The 25957-nt window shown below is 42.4% G+C and overlaps 1 protein-coding gene across 1 annotated transcript in view; it reads left to right on the top strand.

Annotated features, from left to right (window-relative positions):
• Positions 1-25957, top strand: part of Kcnk10 (potassium channel, two pore domain subfamily K, member 10) — a 128311-nt gene that overhangs the window by 86294 nt on the left and 16060 nt on the right. Inside the window, exon 4 of the mRNA XM_005390252.2 lies at positions 4055-4215. Within this exon, the coding sequence (XP_005390309.1) occupies positions 4055-4215 (161 nt within the window). The remainder of the gene's footprint in view (positions 1-4054; positions 4216-25957) is intronic.

Raw genomic sequence — 25957 nt, 5'->3', positions numbered from 1 at the left:
CTTGCCTGGCAGCCTCCATTAAGAGTTATACCTGCCAAGGAACCGAAGCAGCTGCGTGTTTGTATTTACACAGCACTTGGGTTGGAGTTTTCATCCATGGATACAAATAGCAGTTATTGTTTCTTGTTTGTTTGAGGTAATTTGCTTTCTAATCATCAGATTTTGTCTCTACCATTTACTGGGTACCAGGCACTGTGCTCCGCATACATGGTCTCATTTAAGCCTGCAATAATCACATGAGTAGGTACTGCTGTTAACCTTATTATACCTATGAGAAGACTAAGGCCCAGAGAAGCTAAATAACTTGCCCATTATACAAGAGATAGTAAGCAGTAGACCTTAGGGTCATTGACCAGAATCAGCTACATAATGTGCAAGGCCTAGTGCAAACAGAAACATGCAGCTTTGTTAAAAAAACATAAGATGAGGAAGACCAGAATGGCGCTATCAGAGCAGTAAACTAAGCATGTGGCCTTTCTAAGTGTGACGCCCTGGGTGACCGCACAATTTGCACATCTAGAAAGGAACCGTGCATGCATAGACAAGTTGGTTCCAGAATGCACACACTTAAGTGGCCAGGGCTGAACAACACCTGTCTGGCAAAGGTTTGACATTGGCCCATGAGTAGAAAATGGAAACTTCTGTGTGTCTCAGGCATAAGTTCTCTTTAAGCGCCAGATTTTTCTTCATACAAGATTTGGAACTGTTGTGTCTTCTAGCTATGGGTGAGCAGAGCTGAGGCCTGTCCTTATCAGCCTCATATTTGTTTCTGGGTGTCTGTTTGCTGGGCTGATCATCTGCTAAAAGTCACCGGAAGCCAGTTGGTGGAGGAACCTACTGAATCTCCTTTTACTTTTTCTAAATCTGGTTCTAATGTTCTGGGATGTTTTTTCTGAACATCTCCCCAGATGGCAGCTGCATCACACCCTCTTATTTCGCAGCCTCAGCTGTCTTTAGCTGCCCAAGAGTTACTCATACCTCACATCCAGCCGTAGGCCCAACTCAAGTCGCTGAGCCAACCCTGCTGAGGTATAAACGTTTTGTCCCTTGTCCTGATACTGTGAGAGAACAGCAGAGTTTCTGGAAGGGAAATAAGAACCAACCATCTGTGTTTTCCTGGGGTTAGTTTTCCTGGAGACATATTGTTCAGAAATGCCCCCTTCCCTCATTATGTAACAGGGCAAGATGATAATTGCTAGTACTGGGTGCTTACCTGGCACCATGTGTCACAGGTCTTTAGTTTTCACATGTGACTCATGCGTCACATGCAACTCCTGGAACATTTCATAGCTCTAAGGTAGGTGCTTTAATAGTCTTATATTCCAGACGAAGAAAGGGAGGCAAGAGGATGAGCACCTTGCCCGAGGTCTGTGAGTCAGCGTACCAGAGACTCAGAAGAGGAACCACGTAGTCTCTGGATTTACAGCCTACCTGTGACCATCACAGCTTGCTTCAGTGTCCCACAAGCACTCTGGAAGAGTAACATGTTGTCTGGCACAACTCCAGGCAAAACTGCAGGAAGGTGGCCTTTTCACTGCCTTTGTCTAAAGCTCCAGTGTAAATTCTAGAATTTTCCAGTGTGAAGGTGTTGGCAAGGGTGTCAAATAGTTTATCCATATAGTTTTCCAGGGATGAGGGACACAGATACACTGAGGTGCATGTGCAAGGTACAGTACTGCTCTGGAATGCTGATCACTTTATGTTCTGTTTTGTGGGGGAGGGTCAGGGATACTGAGAATTGAACTCAGGACCTCCCGCTTGCTAGGCAGGTGCTGCACTGCTGAGCTATATCCCTGGCCACTTTATATTCTTGGTAAAGTGAGTTGTTAAAGAAAGATGCCCTTAAATATGTTTAAAGACTTTGAATATTATACTATTAGTACCCTTATTTGAGGACCTTGCTTAATTTTATTATAGTGTTCTTGTCTGCAAAACATTAACCAGTTATAGTAATAAGAAAATAATAATAATTATAATAATAGTATCTGTCCAACACTAGGCTTTGGAGAGGTTAGGTGTGTATAGGGCTAGGTCATATGAGGTAGAGTTGGACCTTGAGCCTCCACCTCCTCACTTTTCTGTGCTGCTTCTTGGGTGACATGGGATGTGCCCTGTGAGCACAGGTTTTACCCAGGAGGCGGAGGGTAGGGGCTTTACTTCGGTGGTTGGAAGAAGTGTGCAGCATTTGTCAGGATTAAAAAGAATGCATGACTAGCAGGTTCACAACTTCCGTTTGCCTTGTCTGCAATATGCTTCTTTATAGGACACTCAAACTAAGAGAAAACCTACAGTCCCTGACAAATGGGCAACTGTGAGATAGCCGAGCCAGAGTCTTCAGTGTCTGCACGAATTTCTAGAATGTTTCCAAGGGCCTGTGTAAAGGGAAGCTGTAGAGACACATTTGTTTCCTTTCCAATAGAGCTAGGCTAGTGTACTTGTAAATGGGATTATTCTAGAGGGAAATGCCTGGTAAAATGATTTTTTCCCAAGTTCTTGAAAACACTTGAGAAAAGTCCCGTGAGCTTTTTTTTTGCACATTTAAATCAAAATGATGGCGAGTGAGGGAAACACAAGATTAGGAAGCCTTGCCTGAATACTCATTTAGGAAATGGAAACTGTAATTTAAATAATTTGTGATAAGAGGTTTGAACGGTCTGAACGGAAAATTGAGAAGGAAAATAGCCGAGTGACTCATCCCCAAGGCAGAAATCAACAGTAAGCTCTCCAGGGCCGTAGGAGGATGTGTGATGGACCAGCCATCGGTGTCCTTTACTGCGCTGTATTCCCAGCCTGCTATACAGTGCTCCCCGAAACTCACTCGTTGCATAGACTCAGAAACGGCTCCCATGGGAGAGTGGCTAGGTGGCTGTCTAGACCCTGCTTAGAATAACATTGTAATGCTAATTGGCATGAAAGTGCAGATCAATTATTTGAGGATTTCATCCTATGTAAATTGTGCTAACACGATAAGCCTTTTCTGCCAGTAATACTTTGTTTAGCTCCATCCATAGAGTCGGCTCAGTATTCACTGTACAACAGTGTAATTGAAAATCTCTTAAGAATGCAGATGTTGGTATTTTCAAAGCATTAGTTGGAATTGGTCTCGGTAGACCTGACTATGCAAGGATTCTCTTGTGTTCAAACATCTCTTCCACCAAAAAGCATTTATTTAGTACTTGGCCATTGGTGCAAGAGGGGATGGGGGAGGAGCAGGACTCAATGATCTAATGAGAGAGAGAGAGAGAGAGCCAGGCACAGGTAGGCTTCACTGTCAATGAGCGGGCCACAGAATCGTCTCCTCTTCCTCCTCTTCCTATTCGTCTTTTTTGTGATACAGAGGACAAAACCCAGAGCCTTCCACTGGAACATACTCTCAGCCCTTTTCATTTTTTATTTCGAGGCAGAGTCTTGCTAAGTTGCTCAGGTGGGGCACGAACCTGCAAATTGTCCTGCCTCAGCCTCCTGAGTAGCTAGGATTACAGGCATACTCCTTCATGCACAGCCCCTTCATTTTTTACTGTTACCAAGCTTTGTGGGGTGGAGCTACACAACTGATAGGTCCTTTCTGAATTTGTAGCCAGCCACGTTTCCTTTTCAGTGTTCAGCACTCATCACTCTATGAAAACAAATGCTGAAGACAGCCACCATCTGTTCAAATAGGAGGGGGCCCCACGATAGGACTGTACAGGAGAAGCACCTCTTGTTTAATCTAAAAGGGCAATTGTGCAACCTTTCCAGATACTCAGGTTGCTTAAGCTAATCATGTCCGTGATCTTTGGTGTTTCTGAAGTTAGTTCCATTTTCCATGAGAAATCCACTTCTGGATGACCGTGAATTTCTTAACATATAGCAACCCTTAAAATTATTTACAAGAAGGGAATTAGGAGGAACAATGGAACAATATTTTGAGTTGCCCTTAACATGAAATTCTACCTCTCTGACTCGGGAGGTGAGGAAATGTGTGAATTTTGTTAAAAGTCTGGATTCTTTGGTTGGCGTCCTGCTTCCTCTCCCTCCTCACCATTTTCCCTCTGTCTCTACTGTTTCCCACCAGGGTATGGGAATATTGCACCAAGCACCGAAGGAGGAAAAATCTTTTGTATTTTATATGCCATCTTTGGGATTCCACTCTTTGGTTTCTTATTGGCTGGAATTGGAGACCAACTTGGAACCATCTTTGGGAAGAGCATTGCAAGAGTGGAGAAGGTCTTTCGAGTGAGTACTGCATCTATTTAAACCTAACTACTGCAATCCAGTCGGCTTTGCCTAACAGGAACCTGAAGGCATTATCAGGAGTGTCATTTGCTTTTAATACAATAGTTTAATGTTTCTATTGTGTTTTCTATATTTTGGCTAATTTGGGCACAGTAACTACATATCCTTTGCTTGAGTAGCTTCCTGCTTTAGAGCAGTATTTCTGGAATCATGACACAAGAGAGTTAAGTATGAATTCGTCAACTTAGATTTTCTGATGAAGTAAAGCATACTCAGTGTCTTGGTCTGTTTATACTGCTACAACAAAATACTGGAGGCAAGGTAATTTATAAAGAACAGAAACTTATCTCTCACCATTTGGAGGCTAGGAGTTCAAGAGCAAGGTGCTGGTAGGCTCAGTTGTTCAGCTGTCCGGTGAGGGCCCTGACTTGTGTCACTGATGGTACCCTGTTGCTGTGCCTTCTGGAGGGAAGAAATGCCCAGTCCTTACATGGAAGAAGGACTGGAAAGGAAAAAGGGCCTAACATCACATGAAACCTCTTTTTATAGGGGCCTTAATCCCACTCATTCCAGAAGACCCCTTTAAAAGCCCCCATCTTTTAATACTATCACATTGGCCATTACATTTCAACAGGTGAATTTTGGAGGGGACACATTCAAACCGTAGCACTCAGTTCCTTCCTAAAGATGGAAGATGGGTTCCTTAGTGTCTTTGCAAAGAAGTAGAGAAATGCAAATCCGTCCATTCTGTTCATGGAACTCCTTCGCTCCACTTTATTTCTGTGCATGGTGTCTCCTGGCTGCTCCTGCCTCCTCTGAGGAACTCCTTCGCCCAGGTGAGCCCTGGGCTTTGAACTCTTCTCTCTCGGCTGCTCCCTCTTCTGCCCCCCGCTGCCGAGCGCTCTTACAGTAGCTCGCTGGTGCGTGGCTTCCCACTAAGCCGGCGATGCCTGTTGCTGCCTTAGTTTTTCCTCTTGGAAATAGTTACCTTTAAACAAGGGACAAAAATCTCAACTCAAGAAATTTATTTACTCAAGCTGATACATGTAGCATCAGGGACAGTCACGTGAGCTGGATACGATTGGCCCGAGGTTCCTAATGCCCTCTAATCCACATCCACTTGTGTGATTCCACAGAAGTCTTGTTTAGCTTAGGTGTAATCCCATTTCTGGTCTTTTACTCAGTATAAGCCTCATTCCCAAACCTTCCAGACCATTCTTTATCAGAGAATGTTCTCTTTTGATTAATTTTTTAAAATGACATTTTGAGATCTGTTTTGGAATCTAGTAATGATGGGCAAAGACAGATCAGTGATACGCTGTCAAGGTATACAGTTTCCCATACCCCTCTGAGATAAGAGTTCCCAAACTTTGAGTTTTAAGCTGCACCTGAAATCCTGGCTTACACCTTTTTTTTAGAAGAGTGTGAGGGAACTCTGCAATTTTAGAATTTGTTTTAAATTTTGTTGTTCTTTTTCTTTTTTTACTGGGCTGTTTGAAATAAACACAAGAGCTGGTTCTAGTCATTTATAAACTCAGCATTCCTGGGTAACCTGCCTCTGTTTGCTCATTGGCAAAAGGGGATAGAACTTGAATCTGTTTTCTAAAGTTTTATGATGATTGAATGAAATATGTGTGGGAGAGAGCTTGGCACAAGGCCAGATACAGAACCCAGAGCTGTGTGTGTTTCAGAGAAAAGCAAACTGGCGGGACAGCCACTCCTTTAGGTTTTATCCGAGTAGCCGATTGTGTGTGAACTTCCCTTGAAGGTCCTACAGCCTTTGCCCTTGGTGCTGGTTGGTAGGCCTCATTAGTGCACACACCTGGCCTTCTTCCTGATCACCATGGAAACCATGGTATTCAGCTCCTCTGCTTCTCCGATGCTTAGATGCCCCTACCCTAGATGTGCAACCCTGTCTCCAAGGGCTGTTTTGAACTACTCCAAGTTACCTTTTAGCCATTGCTCCACGGCCCTTTGAGTTAAGGGAACAATGAATCTGGCAGCCTGAACTCTTAGAAGAATAGGATTCACACAGAGGAATGAATGACTGATCTCGCATTTTTATATGTATATAACTCGCCTCTCTAGATCTCAGTTTTCTTGGTTGTAGAAGAAAGGATTAGATTGAATGCTTTTCAAATCTCCTTTTGTGAAAAAAATTTTCATTACTATATTCTAAATGAAGGAAGAGGTTGCAATCATTTTACTACATTTGCTAGCAAATTGGGGGAGTCAGTCTCCCCTAATAAATGTCAGACTACAAGTTGAGTGTGCTATTTACCTTCCCTTTAAAGCTACCTCTCAATGGGTCATTTAATAGAATCTGGAGCAGAGGCTTACACACGTCACGTTTCATTTTTATGCTGATGGCCCATTCTGGTCCTTGCAAGGCCATCAAAGCCTAGGAGCTTTTCAGGAAGGCGAGACAGATGTATATTATTGAATTGGAAGCACAATGGATGTATTTACCCAGCATTGGAGGGGCTCTTGGAAGGGTGACTGAATTCCAGGGGCAATAAGCATTCCACCAGGGTACACAAACACTGCATCCAGTAGCCTTTTGCTTGCTGTGTGCAAAGTTTTGGTAGAAAATCTCAAAGCTCTTGGTCATTCATTTAAATTCCATTTACAAGGCCAGTTACTTTTAGGTGATGATTTGAGAAACGCAAATTATATAAACCAACAAAGCTTAGGGTTGCACATTTTTTTTCAGTTCTCATGGGAAAGGTTCATTTTTTAAAAAAAATTTGCATGATGAGTAGTAAACCTTTTGTCGGTTAGATTTTCTCTTAGCTCTTAAGAAGAAAATGTGTGTGTGTGTGTGTTCTAAAAAATATGTGGAGTCAGCTTTCTGGGTGCCTGTATTCTGAGGTAACTCTGGTTTGGGTCTTTTTAACATATCCCAGAGTGAGCCTCATTTTGAAGGGCCACTGAGGCATAGTATAATACTTCAGAATGCCTGATTGTTAGGGTTTTAATGGAGTGGATAAATAAAAACTCTTCTCTGAAGTTCAGAATTAATTGGGAACTAGTAGAGTCAGGCGGGATCACAAGGTTGGCTTTATTGCTGATAAGTTACAGAGACCACAGAATGGAGCTTTAGCTCTGTTACCAAAAGGGCTTTCTTGTTTTCTATTGCTGTGTAACAAATGACCATAAACATAGAAGCTTCAAACAACACACATTTATTCTGTCACAGTTCTTTGGTGAGAAGTCTGATGTGTGGGGATGGGATACTACAGGATATCACAAGGCCAAAATCAAACTGTTGGTCAGACTAAACTTCCGGTCTGGGGAAGCTTCTAAACTCATTCATGTTTTGGGGAAAAACAATTTCCTGCAGTTGTAGGAATGACATTCCTGTTTTCTTGCTGGTTTTCAGGCAGCAGCAACTTTCTCAGCTTCACACACATTCTTTGCCATGTGCCTCCTTCAGCTTTAAAGATGGTGAGGGTGCGATGTTTCCTGCTCATGCTTTGCCTGTCTCTGGCTTCCTCTCTGGCCCCGCTGGAGTAAGCACTCTGCTTTTAAGAGCTCATGTGACTCCAACAAGACTGTGAGGATCATGTCCCTGTCAACTGCACCTCACATAGCGTGGTAATGATAGCTCATCTTGTCACCAGTTGTAGGGGTTCAGATTGTTTATCTTGTAGACATTCTGCTCTCTCACACATGCTGAGTCATTGGGTCACAGGTAGGAGAGGCCTCCACCACATGGACAGTCCACCCCACTAGTCTTGGTGCAGTGTGGAGCATAGACAAAGTACATCTCTGCCAGAAGATGGTCCCAAGCAGCAGAAGAAGGGGACCAAACCACAGTGTACCAGGGAAGTCACTAGTCTGCCTGAAAAGTGGGGATAAAATCTTGGCCATGTTACTCAAGATAAAGTCTCTCCACATAGTACAAGAAGCCGAGTAAATGGACAGGACCCTCAACACTGGTTAACAGTGAGTTAAGCATCTGGTCCCTTATTTATCTCACATAGCAAGGAACCTGGAGGCGGGTTGTTTCCGATTTGGTGTTTCAGTTTTGCAGTATCGTATATACTCATGTTTGTTCTCTCTGTGGGCTTGTTCTCCTTGGGATGTTGTTTACTCATCCTTGGTCACCTCATGGCTGCAAGATTGCTGCTATTGGACCAAATATGGTTTTATCCAACTACATTTAAGTCAACATAAAAGAGACACTTAAAAAAAACAACAACACTATTTTTTAAGAATGGTTTTAGATTTGGCAGAAAAATTTTGAGGAAGGTACGTAGATTTCCCATACCTACCCTGCCCCATATTCTCAACATGACCCACCAGAGTGGTACGTTTTCAGTACCTTACTAATCTGCACTGACACATCATGTCACCAAAGGCCATAGTGTATGCTAGGATTCTTAGCATTGTTCATTCTATGTGCCTATAGATCCTGTGAACCTTGACTCATCTTGGAAACAAAGGCTAAGACCCTGACTGTACAGGTCTGTGAAACAGTTATTTTTAGAAAATCAGCTTAGCCCCAACAGGACGGGCAAGGTGAAGACATCATGCTGAGAAGCTCACCTTCCAAGCTTCTTCCTGCCATACATTTCGCTGTTTGGCAGTCCCTGCTCCTACTGTATTATTAATAAACCTCTGATTCATATTACTTTCATTTTCCGAGTTCCTCCTCCTGGGCCTGGGATGACTTGACTTCTTCCCACTTGAGCAACTTCATCCTTTAGTCAGCCCTACTTCTCCATTTGTTGCTGGGGTATAGGGCAAGAACATGAGAAGTGGGGGTCACACGATGGGAGACTCCTAAGCCTCCAGGACCCTAGTCCCCCGCTGTGGCATAATAGTTATTTCCAAACTTGACCCAAGTCCTCAAGCTGTTTGGACAAAAGGAATTTGGTGAGTTGATTTACTTGTTTCTTTTCTCTTTCTGTCATAGCCTGGCCCTAAGAGATTGATATAGAAGTAGTTTTTCCTAAAGCATCATCCAATAGAAGAAACTGTCTAGAAAATTTTATGGGTGTTCATTGTCTGCTAGGTCTTATGCATCAAGGAGATGATCAATTTCTAGAATCCTGGTAGTTTTATTAATTTAAATGCCTTATATCTTTGCACTTTAGGGCCACTGAAAGTCCAGTAATACTTTAGGTCTACCACATGATAAACTGTATCTACAATGCATAGGTACTTTTGAGTTATGAATTTAAATTTTTTTTTTTTTTTGTTTTTTTTTTGGTTTTTCTCCAGTACCAGGAACCGAACTCACGACCTTGCGCTTGCCAGGCAAGCGCTTTGCCGCTGAGCTAAATCCCCAGCCCCCTGAGTTATGAATTTAATGCAAGATTTTTATTAGTGCTCACATTTTCACTAGTGCCATAAAATAAGTTTGATAGATAGATGATTTCCTGTGTTTATCCTTTATCACCAGTTTTTAAGACTAGTTTGGTTCCTCTGGAAGGCAATCATTTTTTTTATTTTTTATTTTTTTTTTAAAGCGTAAAAGAAGGATAACATAATAATAGGGGGGGCTTACCGAATTACAGACAAAGTGGTAGGAAATTATCAATGGTTGTTGTTTTACATATTGTTACCTACAAGATAGTTTCTCAGGAAAACAAATAGATAATAGTGAGTTGCAAACAAAAAAGATAGGAGATTATCAATAGTTGTACTATACTTAGGGACTTCCAAAGAAAATAAATAGAACTATACATGAGTGACCTATTGAATAATCATTAACTATTCTCAATGGTTGTTGTAGGAAACACATAATAATAAACATGCATCCATTTATGAAATAGGATAGGGACAATACAAACATTACAGAGTTATGGATAGATTAGTAGGAAAATATCAATGGCTGCTGTAATACGTGGTGGTATCTTCAAAGTGGTTTCTCAGGAAGACAGAGATATGCAAGAAAGATCTAACAAGTAGTTACAGCCTAAGGATTGTGAAAAATAACGTATTACCTCCTCACCAGTGACTCCTGTCACTGAGGTGTGACGGCTGGAAGGAAGGCCAGGATTGAAAAGAAGGACCGAGAGACTTGCACCTGTGTCTAGCAACAGGCTGTTTTCTTTGGAAGGCAATCATTCAATAGAATAATAATTCTTTGCTCTTTTATAGAACTCTACTTTTAAAAAAATTATATGTATCAATGTAAAAATGTATTTTTTCTTGTTTTGCAATTAGCTTTATGCTACTTCTGTAAGCCAAGAAACTCATAACCTACTTGTGTAGTTTGTAACAAATTATCTTCCTAAAAATTGAGAGGTATTCTTATTCAGTTGAAGTTGTTCACCATAGAGCAGGGCAGGGGATCACTGTGTCTATACTAAGGTGGCACCAAGGGTGCTTCCTAAATGTCTATCATTGATAGCTTTCTGGTAGCTTTAGGACTTTTGGCCTTAGGGAAGAGAAGATGGTGAGAGTCCACATATTTATTGAAAGGTGTTCTGGTATCCTGAACCATCAACCCAAAAAGGTAACTCCTTTGAGTTGTGACAGCCTGACAGCCATGTGCAGTATATTATCAGCATTCCTGTTGCTGAGGCATAATACCCAATACACATCATTTAAAGGAGAAGAGGTTTAATATGGCTTATGTTCTTAGAGGATTCAGTCCATGGTTGGATGGCTTCAAGGCAGAAACATCATGGCAGAAAGGTGTGGTGGAGCAAAGTTGCTTAGTTCATGGCATATGGGAAGGAGAGCAGGAAACAGTTTAAAGAAAGAGGGGCAAGACACCAGACTTAGACACCAGGGCCATTTCTGCCGGACCTCTCTGCCCACACACACACCCAGAAACATGGTCTACCAATCCCTCAGGTGGAGACCAAAAGCTAGTTAGGTTGACACTACCCCCTTTCCTGCCACATGCAGTCACACTGAGCCATTCTGAGAGCTTTGCCTAGGGAAGGGCTGCCAAGGGACTGCTTCCCTGACCTGAGTCTAGCCTAGGAAATGTGTGTTGCTATTATAGGAAGTGCACTGTATTTCTGGGGCCTGGGGTGGGTGTTATTGTCTTTTATTATCTGAGAAGAGCTGCATTTGTGCACCACAGTGTTTTTGATTTACTGGCTTTATGCTGTGCATTGAAGATTTACTTCTGAGTTTTAGGCTCCTGCTAGTATAGCCTGTGATTCTCACCCTGTGGGTGGTGGGTCCCCGGGGGCCTGATGTGCCATTTTAAAAGATCAGAGACTCCTTTTGTGCATCAAGCATTGCTGGTAGACAGGATAAACAACATGCCTCCTTCACATATGAACTGCCCCTCTTCAAACATGTACAGAAGGTTTGTCTGCACTAATTCCTTTAAATTAATTTTAAAGGTTGATTACTGAATTCATAGTGTCAGTGGGCACCACAATTCATTTTGGTTATATGGAAGTCAAGGAGTTATTAGTTGTAAAGGGGTTATTTTAGAAAGACATTCCTGTAGTCTGAAAAGTTGAGTACAGTGTCTTTTCCCATTGACACCCTACTTCCATGTCATTCTAAGAAACGAACATTTCTAAGAAATTAACATTTTTGTTCTGGCCATATTACTGTTACAAATAAATTCTCTTTTCCTATAAACTGATTCCAGGAGTTAGTAGGAAACTAACTGCAAGTTTTCTTTGTTCTTTAGTGTCTTATTTTGTTATGGTAAAATACACACAGCTTACTGTGTGCTCGCTTCACTGTTCTTACCTGTACAGCTCAGGGGCAGTAAGTGCTTCCACGCCATTGTGTAACCATCCTCACTCTCCATCTCCAGAACTTTCTTATCTTTCCCAAATGAAATTTTGTACCCATTAAACAACAGCTCTCCAGTCTCCTGCTTTCCTCCAGCCCCTGGCAGCCACCATTCTGCTTTCTGTCTCTATGCATTTAACTACTTACTCTAGGTACTTTAGAAGAGGAATCATTTGTAGTTTTGGTCTGGTGTATTGTACTTAGAATGATGTCCTCAGAGATGTAGCCTACGTCAAAATGACCTTCCTTTTTAAGGCTGAGTAGTATTCCACTGTGTGCATAGATAACATTTTGTTTATGCATTTATCTGTCTGTAGACTTTTAGGTTGTTTCTGTCTTTCAGCTATTGTGATAATGCTGCTATGAACATGGATATATAAATATCCATTTGAGTCTTTGTTTCCCATTGTTTTGGATATGGACCCAGAAGTGGAATTGCTGAACCATATGGTGATTATAGATTTGCTTTTTTTTGAGGCACTGCCATGCTGTTTTCTGCAGTGTGTGTGCCATTTTACATTTCCACAAGCAATGCAGAGTTCCTATTTCTTTGTTTCCTAGCAGACACTTGCTGATTTTTGTTTTCTTCCTTTTGACCTCTGTGAGCCACAGGGACAGTGCTTGATAAATTGAGACCTGACAGACCCTTAGCCCTGCTCTCCCAGCTGCCATTTTGTGATATGGGGGGAAGGGGTAGAGTGGAGGGGCCACGCCCCATGCCCTGCCTCCCTCTTGCACCTGCCCTCACTTCCAGGTGGGTCCCTGTGCCGTTCCTGTCCTTGCTTCCCTGGCACAAGGAAGGACGGCTCCATGCCAGGCAGACTTGGGCCTCCGCATATTGATGACATCCAGTTTTCACCAGGCCTCTCTTTTTGACTTTAAAATCCTTTTATGTCATTTCACAGTGATTCACTCCCAAGCTCCCTACTGTGGCTGCTCTTCATACCCCTCCCCATGTCATTTTAATAAGCAATTATCAAATAACACCTACTGTGTTCTCAACACCACGGGGACACTTAGCAGTAAACAAGCAGCAGTGCTTTCTCTCAAGGAGGAAACAGACGCATGAGACCAGTGCCTGTAATGTCATGCAGAATGATACCAGGGCCAGCATCAGCAGGCTCTGCAGTCATACCGCCTTAGTACACTGCCCTGGCCGACCACTTGTCAGCAGTGTGAGCTCAGGCTGTGCCTCAGGTTCTTTATTCTAGCATCTATCCCTTTTGCTACCTGGTTGATGGCTCTAAGTCAGCTCTCCGTAAGTGCTATTCACTGCTACAATCCCATCTTACTAGCATTGGGAGCCCAGGGGAGGGTCTTGTGGATTTTAGCTTGTAAATTGAACATCAAATGCCCGTGTTCTCTTGTTAACATACTGTAACCCTTAGGTAAAGCGTAGGGCTTTCTTTCTTTTTTTTTTTTGAGACAGCGTCTTACTATGCAGTTCAGGCTGGCCTTGAACTCACTTCGTAGCCCAAGCTAGTCTCAAACTCACAATGATCCTCCTGCCTCAGCCTTCCAAGTGCTGGGGTTACAGGTATACACTGCCACACCCAGCTAAGCATAAGGGTTTTGAAGCTAAGTGCTACTGTTCCTGTCATGTCCTGTGCCCAAGTGTTCAGCACTTGGGAGATTTCAATAAATGCTGATTGATTGTGAACTCTTTGGGACGAGAGAGACAAGAGCCAGATTCCGATTCTCACATCCAGGCTGTGTAGGCTATGTGGCATTCCAACAGACCTGAAAGAAGCAGAGATGTGTGGTGGTGTCACCCTCTGTCCTGCCCTTCCTGGGTGTGGGAGCTGGGTGCACAGGGCTGGAGAAGTGAAGGGAGCTACAGAAAGGACAGTGACAGAGGTGGAAGACGACAGATAGGTGGTAGGATGTAGGCCAGCCTGGGAGAAAGCCCCAGTCATCAGTCATTGTCTGAGGAGGGGAGCTTCACTGGCCATGACTCAGAGAGCCCTTGGAAAGTCAAAGACAGAAGGGAGGACTACAGGTGGCCAGCTGGTCGGTTGGTCAGTTGGCTCCTCTGGAGTCCACCAGGCAGAGCCCTGCCCTTCTGCCTGTGCCAGGGTGGAAGTCCATGCTCTCCAACCTGGGCTGCACCTCACTGGCTCCAACTGTTTCTGCACATATTTTACCACCCACATAGATTCTAGTAAGAAAAAGAGAAAAAAAGTCAAAGAGTAAAACTGAATTTATTTGAGCGATATGCTGATTGCCTCTCAGCTCGCTTGTGCTCTTCCTAAATCTTGAATGCTTAGGCTAGTTTGTGTTTCTGCAAAGCATCAAAATGGACCTGGAAGATTCCAAAAGAAGACAGAAGTCTCCTCCCGAGAGATTCCTGGGCCTTCGCATCTCAACAAGAAATGGACAAATGGGTTTTGCTGAGCTTAAGCACCATCTCTCTCTTTTAGATTCTGTCATTTCCATTACTTCTTCACTTAGGTGGCAGAAAGGGGTTTTGCTGTAAGCAGTATCAACTGTCTTTTTGCATAAGCCTGGAGAATGGCCAAGAGCACTAATATCTGAACAGTCATCATTAATATTTAGTTGTCTACCAATTCACACCCTTATCACCGGGGCCCTTCTTACTGCTGACTGGTGCAAAGAAATATCTTGGGTGTCTTTCTCTTCTGATCCTGACACTGCTTTGCAAATTAGTTTGAACAATTAAAAATGGGTGTAAATCATCCAATTAAAAAGAAAAAAAAATTTGAGTATATTTTAAGAATAGAGCTCAGGGAGCTTCAGTATGGTTTCTTTTTAAAAAACGAACTTTTTACTAAGTACTATGACAGAGTTGGCACCGGGGCTAACGAGAAGGCAAATATCAACATTTAAAATGAAAAGCATGGCATATGAACGCCATATGGTGTTCTTCAAGTGTTCGTACCGCTTTCTTTTGGCTTTTGTCCTTTTCCTGACATTGCTGTATGTTTCTTGCCTTTGTTGCTCTTTAAAGAAATCTCCAGTGCCCTTAGCCCTTTGCTTCTGCATTTATATTAAGTGTATTTCTCCCCTTCCTGTCCTTTGGAGGCTTGTCAACTTTCTCCCCAAGGAAGAGGAGGAAGAGGACCTGTCCAGATGGCTGAATAAATATGTGGCACCTGCTTCTCTGCGCCACCATTGAAAGAGTGTAAGAGCTGATGGGATTGTCCCCTGCTTAGAAAAAGGGCACACATTGCTCCTATCTCCTTTCTGATTTTGAAAATGGTCACATATCTACTTTTTATATTTCCCACAGTGTCTTGAATTCAAATTTTCTCTTACTATTAGAGAAACAACAAAAAATAATTCACTTAAATTTTGTGAAAGGTACATATGATCAAAATATTTAGTTTTTCACAGTGAATGCATCTACATTGGAGTAAAAGATTTGATGATTGTGAACGGGATACCTCTGCTTTCTCATGGGAGATTAAAAAAGCCTATGAATTTTCACGGAATGTGCTGCACTCTCATCTCTGGGCTTTTGTGTGTAATATTTACAATGCTTCAAGCTATGTCCCCATCTTCCTTTTGGTCTCAGCACAAATGTCAGTTCCTCAGGTCAACCCTGGACCCCCAATGCACCTTGCACGTGTCAAGAACAGTCACCTCACCGTGCTGGCTATGTGCTCACCACCTGCCATCCTCATCATCCCAAGACCTCTGTGGGCTCAGGGCCCATCTGCCCCATGACAGGCATTTTCCAGTTACTAGCGCAGGGCCTAACACCCTGTATCAGACAGGATTGACTACAGAAACAGATGTAACACAAGATATACAAATGTACAAGAAATCACAAGTTTGGCTTAAATGGTCAGCCACAGAGTTGGATGAGGAAGCATGCAGAGGGTGTCTGCACGCTGGAGATTGAAGAGCCCAGCCCCAGGCCTGGAGCTCACTGCAGTGTCTGTGCAAGTCCATATCAGGAGGCTGATGGGTCTACGATGGAATGCTGAAGAGTCTACAGTGAAAGCTGAAGAGTCTACACCACAAGGCTGGAGTCCCAGGTGGAAGCCAAACAATCTGCGCTGGAAACCAGGAGATGACCAAGCTAAAGGCAAAGACTGGAGCTCCTCTGAAGAACCAGCAGTCAGTCCTTCCTTATTTCCCTTTTACTGTATGTAGCCTATCCATCCTGGGGGGTCCTCTACACCCACACCATCTCCATGCTCTCCTCTTGTACAGGTTCAGGATGAATACAAAGTAAGGACCCTGGCTCCCTGCTGAGTCACTTAAGCTTCTAGACTCCTCAAGTTGACACAGTATATCAACCATAACACACCCAGAGGATTCTTAATCCATTACTGGATGAATAAGTGAATAAACATTGCTAGACACGACCTCATACGTCTCCATGTACAAAATGGCCGCAAAACTAGGGATAGTATTATATGCAAATAAGCGGCAATGGAGAAAAGCAACATCTTAACTTTCAAAGTGCAATTGTTTTGATGAAAAGATGGTCCAGTCAAGGAACTGCCCCCTAATAATGCTTAAAACCATGGTATTTATGTGCAAACTTGTAATGCTTAAAACCGTGGTATTTATGTCCAAACTTGTAATTTCTCGGGGATTTTCAGCTCATTAGAAAACACCTAGAAGTGTAATTCTGTGGATTTCTTTTTTTTTTTTTATTTTAAAGATAAAAGGAGGGAAACATTAACAGACATACAACATTTTACATCATATCACAAGCACAATACAGACAACACAGAGTTACAAACAAAGTGGTAGGGAATTAACAATGGTGGTTGTATTACATATTGATATCTTCAAAGTGGCTTCTCATGAAAACAGATATAGACATGCAATACTGGTCAACCAAAGACTCATTGACAGTTTCTTTCAGCATAGAAATAGAAGACAGAAGAACAACCATGTTAACTATCCTGTATATACATACATACAAAATTTCTCCTTCTTTCCCTTCTCTTTTCCCACATTCTGTGGATTTCTAAAGTCAAACTTCCTAAGTACAATATACCATTTGCCTTTATCTAGTGGTTCTGAACTCTTTAATATTTGGTATCTCCTTTTGTAGAAAATATTTACTAGTGGTTTCTTTTTTTTTTTTTTTTTTTACTGTATTCAAGTAAATCTCACAGATAGCACATCTTTCCCAGAGAAGGAATTCTGAATGGTCAATACTGTTTTTTTCTAGCTGCAATACAGAGATGAAAAGAGAGTAATTCACATTAAAATATTATGTTTCAGTAACAAGTGCTTGGCCACAAAAGCTGAGGAAACCTGCTGGAATGGGTGAGCCTTCGACGCTGTGTGCACCTCCAAACTAGCATTAGCATTAACACTGGCTCCAAACACGATGTGTCTCAGGTGTGTTGTACTGGTGACTAACATGCCACCAGGGATCCTTTCTCTAGTGACGTTGATTTTCCAAAATAGAGAACAATTCTCAGTAAAGACCTTCTAATCAACAGTTAGCCTCCTTATCATTTATGCTGGCCATATTTTTGTAAAATTCAGCCTATATTGAAAGTGCAAAATTTTTTATAAATAGTTATATGTACAAGAGCATGAGAGTCTCGGTTCAGGATGTTATAAATGTCATTTTTTCTCAGTGGGATGTTTAAAACTTACACTAAGTGTGACGTTATTCTGATTTGTGTCATTAACTCTTGTATTGCAGGACGTCTGAACATTCTTCACCTCCCTACTACATGCCTGGGGCATTCCTGTATTTCTCTGCAAACCTAAAATTCTCAAAAAAAAAAGTTAAAAAACAGAGGATATAGAAGCGTGAAATGGTGCTGTAGTTGGGGACCAGTGAACAATTCAGTTCCTCCAGAGAGCAAACTGCAGAATAACTGCTATGATAGATGAGGAAAAGGGACAGCAAGTACTTGCCAATAGCAGGGCTTCCCAACAGCTTCACTCAGGGTGGGGGTTGCCGCATTCTGCAAAAAGAGGAGATGGCACAGGGGAGCAGGCAGGATGCAATTACTGGGCTGGAACAAGACCAGATCCTCACAGCTTCTACTGCCACATTTGGCAAATGTTCCTGGGAGTCTGGAGGCTTGGGCATGGCCCATCTCTCTTACTGTACCATGGGGAGTATCTGCTGCTCCTCTCTCCTAGGCTTTGCTCGAGGGCATAGTTGTCACCCCTCTCTCAAAGTAGAGATAAGGGGTATGATTTTAAAGGGTGTTATGCTACTGGCCCATGGGGGAACTGCTGCAGTATTGACGAGCATGTTGCTTATTTTCTGTCTTTCTATTTGCTTCTCTTTATCCCTCTCCCTGTGTTCTCTCCCACCTCTTTCCTGCCTTTCTTTTTATTTGATTACAAAGATTATAAAAAGGATACACAGTCATTATAGAGATGAACACAAAGAAGAAAATTGAATCATGTGCTTACCCTTTGTCCAGAGAGATCCATTGTTAATGTGTTGAGAATTGTGCTACATCTGACCCAAGTGCCTGGTTCTTCACTGGCACCAAGCAACCCCCTCCCACTACCTTTCCCCATTACCCTGTCTCCTGGCGCTCGCAGGACTTGTTCCCATGTGCACTCATGTCTGTCTTAGCCACAGCCTGTGCCTTCCCCTGTGTTACTCTCTCATCTCTTTCTGTATTGCTGATCTTGCTCTAAACACTGATCTTTCATGGCAGGTTTGATGATCTTTTCCTGCAGGTGGCAGACCCTTCTGCCTCAATGGATGGTGCTACTGCCCTGCTGGCTTTGGTGAGGAGATTAACACTGCTCCCCCGACCCCACCAATAACACTAGTTGCCAGGAATTTATGCAGCCCCTTCTGGAAGCTGAGACAGGCTGCACTTCTTCATTGTTTAAGACTGTTTAAGATTTAGGAATGCTGCAGAGATACTATACACAGTAGTTCTGTCACATCTGGTTACAGACCTGGATGTTCTCAGATTCCGAGATTCTAGGCCTGTCACCAAGGGATCTCCTTGAGCTCTGTCCCTCCCGGACCTTTCTCCAAGTGGCTGAAGCCAGCTCACCCTGACCTTCAGGAGTGGCTGTACAGACAGGCAGCTTAGCTCAATGAAAATAAAGCAACTATAGTTAATTTAAGGAGAAAGGAATTTTTTTATATTGGATAGCCACTGAATCCCTGAGATGGCTGGAGAACCAAACTTGGAAGGCACCTTTCCAAGAACAGTGACCCAAATGAGGCCATGGATTGGTGTTGGCACAGGTCACTGCTGTGTCTGCCTGGCGCAAATAGTGCAGCTGGTGCAGGATGCTGCGGAAATGGAATATATTTGGACCATTGAACCAAACCCTGGAAGGAATGCCATTGTGGTCCCTGTACATGACACCCGTGGTCTTCTGTACATGACACCCGTGGTGTGTCCACTGCTGCTAGCCAGCCTTTCCTACCATAGATGCTGCCACCTAGTGCTCTTCATCTCCACCTGGTCACTGGCAAAGTTCTCCTTCCATGCCTCCACCCACACAGGTGTCCAAGTCCCCTACTTTCTGTTCCAGGCACATATGAAGAGCCAGGATGCTAGAATCATTTGGTACCTGCGCTAGAGGGGAGCTCTGCATCTAATCCTCTCCTTTTTGCCCTCTGGTCTTCGAGGCTGGAGGTTCTACTAGTGCCCTGGGAGACCCTAGGAAGTCTGTGTCTCTTCACTATCCTTCTCCTCCATACTGAGTGGCATTCTGCCTTCTCTCTTGCCATTCCTGATCCAGTCTTATTTTGTCTGTGGGAACGGGAGACTTGATTCTGCACCCATGCCTCTGCAAACCTTTTCCTTCTCTTAGGAAGAGTCTTTAGGGGACAAATGAGAAAAAAAATGAGGAAAACACAAAGAAAACCATTGTATGAATATTTCATGATTAACCCCATCACATCTGCATCACGAGGGGGTGGTTCAAATTCAGACTTACAGCTTTGTGGTTGGGGAAGAAGAGTTCTGAAGCTTGTGTCATACAGCAAAAGAAGCCACAGAAGTGGGTAGTTGGTATTTTTTAGCTTTTATACTAGGGGCAGTTCTTTGTCTTGCACCGGACTACAGAAAAGGGTTCAAATGATGAGCAGACAAAAAGAAAAACAATAGCCGCTAAAGTGGCCATACCTTGTGATCTCATTAGCACAGTTCCATCACAATGTGATACTAGTGTATGGTGGTGAACCAGAATAGCATTGTTAATGGTTGTTAACAGTAACTGCATGCTCCAGCTATTTTCTTTAGGAAACGCAGGGTCAGTGCAATTTAGTTTTCTAATTGTACCTCCAGTGTGAGGTGAACACCAGGAGGTCTTGGTGTCTTTTGTCTTTGGGGTCTGCTTTTCTGGTAGTCTGTGAAGCACTGTTTAAGCAAAAGCATGTACCTTGTGCTAAGCACTTTTCCCGAGCAATGTATTTTAGCAGTATATTTTAAGGAGGATAGTTTTCCAGGTAAAATATCCACAGTGATGTAGTCCTATTTAAGGGTGGACCACTGTTTACTGTTTTATTTTTTGGAAGTCGTGGTCTCTGGAGTGGCATAGCCTTGTGATGCCCACACCTCCCTTCACATGCACAGCTAACTTAACAAAAGGTGGAAACCCACTTTAATTGTTATATTAGACTCTGTTAAAGGGTTTGCATGTAATTTAATTCTTTTAAAGGAAAAAATATACTAATTAGCTAAAAACAGGGATATTTATTATGTGTGTTCAACATCCAAATATATTTTTGTCTAATCATTCTAACTGAATCTATTCTGATGAAATTAAAGAGCAATGCAACTCCCTAATAGTCACAGATGAATGAGGGATGAATAAACAGATGAATTATGTATTCATTTATTTGTCCACAATTTGTGCACACTTGGAATTCAAAGAGGACAAGTCTCTCAGGATGTGAAGGCGTCCACCGGGGAAACTTTATCAGGAGCAGAAAAGAGCCAATGGATGTAAAGTCCAAGTTCACTGGGACTTCTTTGGTTTCCTTGTGAGGTTATTTCTCTCCACCATTAATCCTTTGTCTTGGATCATTTGCAACAACTCCTTCACTACAGTTGGGGAATCTTGGAGGATGGACAGTGCATAAGGGGTCCTATGATAGTCAAAGAGATCAGCAGCACCATTAGGCCCTCTTGGGTTGCTTTCACACTCTGGGATCTTTTTCTCTTTAAGGAAAGTTGTATGATTCTTTATTTGCTTGTGTGATCATTTAATGCTTGTCTTACTTCCTCTAGCTCTGCCAGCCTGGAAGCCATTCTGCAGTTAGCACAGTACCTAAGTAGGTACATGATAAATGCTTACTGAATGGATGAACAGAAAAGTTATATAGGTCAACTTTATTCATAGTGTGGGAAAAACACCTTGCTAAAGAAATTTTCTCAGGATGTCCATGTTTATGATTTATTTCTTCGTGACTTTCTATAAAGCTGTGTTTTCTTTTTATTTAACCTGTTGCCAGTCTAAAAATTAATTCAAAGCTTTTTCTTCATTTTATTTCTGTCTCTGAAACAATTAGATACTGGAACAGTTAGATGAGAAGCCTTCATATACCTTTAGAAGAATTCTAGATCCAGAACCTTAAACCATTGTTCCTTCTCTGCTCTCTATATCTCAAAATATTTTTCTCTTATTCTTCCTAAAGACTTCCTTAGTTTTTCTTGCTTCTCATTGCTTTCTTCCTAGTTTACACATCTTTTCCTCATGTTCTTAATGCCTACTTTATCATTCTTCATAGCTTTATGTAAATAAGCATCCCTATGTACTTACATAAAAAAAGCATCCAGGAAGAGAGGAAAGAAGGAAGGAAGGAAAGCAGGAAGGAAGGAAGGAACTATTGGGGAGGGGATTGATTATCATTTGTCTAATAATAATACTCGGGCACTTTATAGTTATTCATGTAAGTATGGATGATCTTGGAGGCTTTCTTCAAATTTTGTAACAGGCAAGATAAATAGGGTGATGGGAAATGCACTGCTATCTTCTGTTTACCTTTACGCCTGGACATACAGCGAGTCATCCCAGGCAGCCCATCAGGAGCTCACAAATACCTTCCCTCCAAGTTACCCCTACCCGAGTGTGGGAGTGGGGATCGCATTATGGCTTGTCTGTCACATTTCCTCAGTATTCTTGGATGCTGGTTCCAAGAACAGTCCCATGGCTAAGAGGTGGCTAGGAAGGATGAGAAAAAGTGTTCCTAGATAATCCACAGTGGAACAAGTGACTGTTTCACTGTACCCACAACATTTTTCACCTGCATTGTAACCCCAACCCCTGCTCTCCATCCTGGCCCAGGCCCCTGTTCAAGGTTCTTGTCTCTCCTAGATGGCTCAACCCAGAGCTCAGACTTCCTTAAGGGCTTTCACAATTTCTTACTTCCTTTTAGGGCGGTCCCTTCAGCAACAGTGGCCTTTCCTACTGGAAGGAGAGCTTGCTCCACAGCAGATGGTCTGACTGCTTTTCTCCTTCATAGTGGGAAAAATCTAGACATGTTGCAGACCCACATATAATTGTTGGAAGCTGTGTTTTGCCCACACAGATCTTGAATCCCTTACAATGAGCAAATTTGCAAGGCCAAACTCAAGCTGAAGGTTGTAGAATCTTCAGACTTCACCGGAAGTTGTAATTTGTAGCTCCTACTTAGATGAGACTGGGTGTGTTGCGGGTGGTATGGTTGTAGACTATTGCTCCTACTTAAATATGCCCTGGACCAAGCGGATGCTCCCACTTGAAGAAGCTATGAACGACCTCCAACAAGACCCTTGGATGAAGTGAGGCCAGTTTACAGCCAGTGTGACTGGGACCAGGATAGTGGAGTAGGTTGTGGTTAGAGTTGAGATGGTCTAGCCTCCACAGCCAAATGAGTGAAAGAACACCCAGATGTTTTGGGGTCTGTTCCTTGTCTGAGTCCTGATGTGAATATCTTTTTCCATGGTGGCTAACTAAAAAATAAAATTTTAACTAACTAAAAACAAAAACAAGTGCCGGGGATATAGCTCAGCAGCACAAGTGCCTGCCTGGCAAGTGCAAGGTCCTGAGTTTGTTCCCTGTACCAAAAAACAAACAAACAAACAAAACTAACCTTTGCCTAGTGAAAACAAGACAGCACCAAATTGGCCAATCTGTTATATGTTGCAAGGTGACTCAGGGCCACAAGTTGTATATAACTCTTCCTGCTAAAATTTTAAAAAATTGTGGTACCAGGTATCCTAGGAGAGGGTGTTGAGATAACTGGATTCTTTGAAAGAGCCAAATACAAGCATATCCTCTTTCCCACTCAAGGCATGAACTAATAAGGAAATAAAAGAAAGGCAATGCAGATGAAAGCTTAATATTACTGTACTCCCTCCATATTGGAGAGCATGGCTTATATCTGTGTGACTGCTTGTGTGTTGTTCCAGCCTTTGAAACATAGCTTTTGAATGGTTGGGTAATAAAGATCCAGCCTATTACAGTAGACACATTCCAAGAATATTATTCTTTTTTTTACCTCCCAGGTAATATATTTTATCACTGAGATGTTGTTTTTAATATTTTTTAGTTTTTTTTTCATTTGAGACAGGGTTGTACTATGCAGTTCAGGCTGGCTTTGAACTCCTGTTATATAGTCCAGGTTGGACTCAGATTCACCACAATCCTCCTGCCTCAGCTTTCTCCCCAGTGCTGGGATTACAAGTGTGGGCCACCACATCTGGCCAAGGGATGTTTGTCTTTAGGTCCTAAACTTTGCTTTCACTATTTACCAGGGCAAGACACCATGGACAGCGCCCACAAACACTTTAGCTAAAGACTCAGGTGTTCCCACCCTGCCTCTGGCCACCTGACTTTGTGTCCTGCGCATGGAGCAAAACCTCTCCCTCCTCCCTGCACTCTATCTCCCTCCCTCCCTCCTGCCATATCTCTTGCAACCAGACTGGTGCCTGACATATAAAAGTTCTTAATAATTACACACTAAATGAATTATGAATTAACTAGTTGAGGTTTGAATGCAAAGTCTTTTGTCCTAGGAGTGTATTATCTTCAAATGTTAATAGCTACCAGCTTTCAAATATTTAAATTAAAGTCTTCCTGGAGCAGAACAGCTAAGGGGTTTTATTATTTGTGAATGTTAATTTTTCTCCATCCCAGGACCTACCTTGGCAGTCCACAGAGAAAAAAACAGGTGCATACACCAAAACGTTGCTCAAAAACTTTGTGTGGTGAAACAGCAGAGCACTCAATTGGCAGTTTGTTGTTTGTTTCAACATGACTCAGAATCAGAGGGATACCGCTCTTTCTCTTTTCATATGGATGTGATCCGTTTGTTTATTCAGCCCTCGAGTAGGACATTTTCAGTAGTTTCCATGGAGACTTTACTACACTATTCTCAGTCATGTGTGTTTAGAATGTCTCTACCAATGGAGTTTATAGGCAATGGGATTTAAAAGCTGTTCTTAAGTTTATAGAATTGCTGGTGCTTCATGGTTACTTGTTCGGATTTTGAAACTATTAGTTATAAGTGGACCTTATGGAAGAAATCTTTGAAGAAAACATAGTAGTATAAGAAAATAATGTCTGTCTTTTGTGAGGCAGTTCCTATTATCTTTCCATTTTGAGAAATTAACTTCGGTTCAATTGAATTACCGTGGCGACATGTCTGCATTTCAACCAAACCAAACTCAACCATAAACTAGAGCTCTGTATATCTAGCTCCTGTCCAAAGATTTTTATTGCAGTATTTTTGAATAAAATCTCCAATGTCCTGGTTAAATATTATACCTCTCCCAAAATATTTCTCAGCCAGACAAAACAATCTGGATTGATAAGTCCGAATTTTAAGAAATAATGTAAAGATAAGAAGAGAGGATATTGGAGACTAGGAAAAATAGAATGAAAAAAATGGCTCACAGATGAAGAGAAATATATTTGCTCTCTAAAATAACATTGTGCAAGGCAAGAAAAACAGGCAGGGATTTCTGTTCAGTGATAACTGGACACGTGGCTTGACCCTCTGAGGTCTGAAAGCAGCAAACACACGAAACTTTGTTGGAGCACACAGCCCTCTCTCAAAGGGGAGCTGGGTCTCCTACTGTTTATGAAACTTACTTGCTCCTTGGAATATTGCATATCTAATTTTGACAACTAAGTAAACTCTCCAGGGGATAGGTTTTGAGTTCTTCAGAGATTTCCATAGTCATCCCCATCTAGACAGGAGAGATGGTTTTACGTGTTACTATTTATGTAAGGAGCAGGGGAGAACATATCTGTTCTAAACAAACGACAGTGTGAAGACCAGATAGGGACTGAAATGCATAAGGATCCAGTCATTTCTGCCCCACACTGGGGGCAGATCAGACTTTCTGTTCCCAGACAACAGATTTGTTAGCCTAAGGATACTTGAGCTCTTTCACAAAGCTTTCTGCTAGCTCCTTTGCTTACAGAAACATAAGCAATACGATTTTGCCTAGCAACTCTGCTGCGGAAGGCCAGCTCCATTCTGTGAGTGGTGTGGGACCCCACTGAGAATTGCAGACAGTGCAGCGGGCTTGGGGAAGCAGGGGGAACGAGGGCCCCTCTGCAGCTGGTTCCCGACATCCCAGGCATTATCTGCAGTTCCTAGCACTTTCAGAAGGAGGATGAAAAGCAAGGGGAAATGAATTGAAAGGCAAATAATAAAGCTTCCCAGATTGTGAGTGAGAGTGTCTGAGAGCCTAATCTGGAGTTGGCACTGCAGAGCCCAGGGAGAATGAGGATTTTTTCCTCATTAAAAATGAGGTAATTGTGCTAGATAATGTATCCAGGAAGGGAAAACCAACAGGGACCTCCCAAAGGTAAACAGAGATTATGTTAAGGCGGAAATGAAGGTGCATTCCTCAGCAGGAAAAGCGGTATCAAGTCTGGGTCTGCCTACATTTAAGAAAAGATTTGAATTTTATATTAAAATGCCTGCCAGTCAGTGTGCACTGCATTAAGTATAGATCCACATTCTTTCAAACAACCTTGTAAGGTTGGTTGTCTCATCTCCATTTTATTGAAGACGAAACTCATGTGCAGAGAGGTTTTTTCTGAGACAGGGTCTCACTATGTAGTTCAGCCTGGCTTTGAACTTGCT

The sequence above is a fragment of the Chinchilla lanigera genome, unplaced genomic scaffold (genome assembly GCF_000276665.1).
Source record: "Chinchilla lanigera isolate Chin_1 unplaced genomic scaffold, ChiLan1.0 scaffold00037, whole genome shotgun sequence".
NCBI classification, from domain to species: domain Eukaryota; kingdom Metazoa; phylum Chordata; class Mammalia; order Rodentia; family Chinchillidae; genus Chinchilla; species Chinchilla lanigera.
This window is presented reverse-complemented; position numbering and strand designations above follow the sequence as displayed.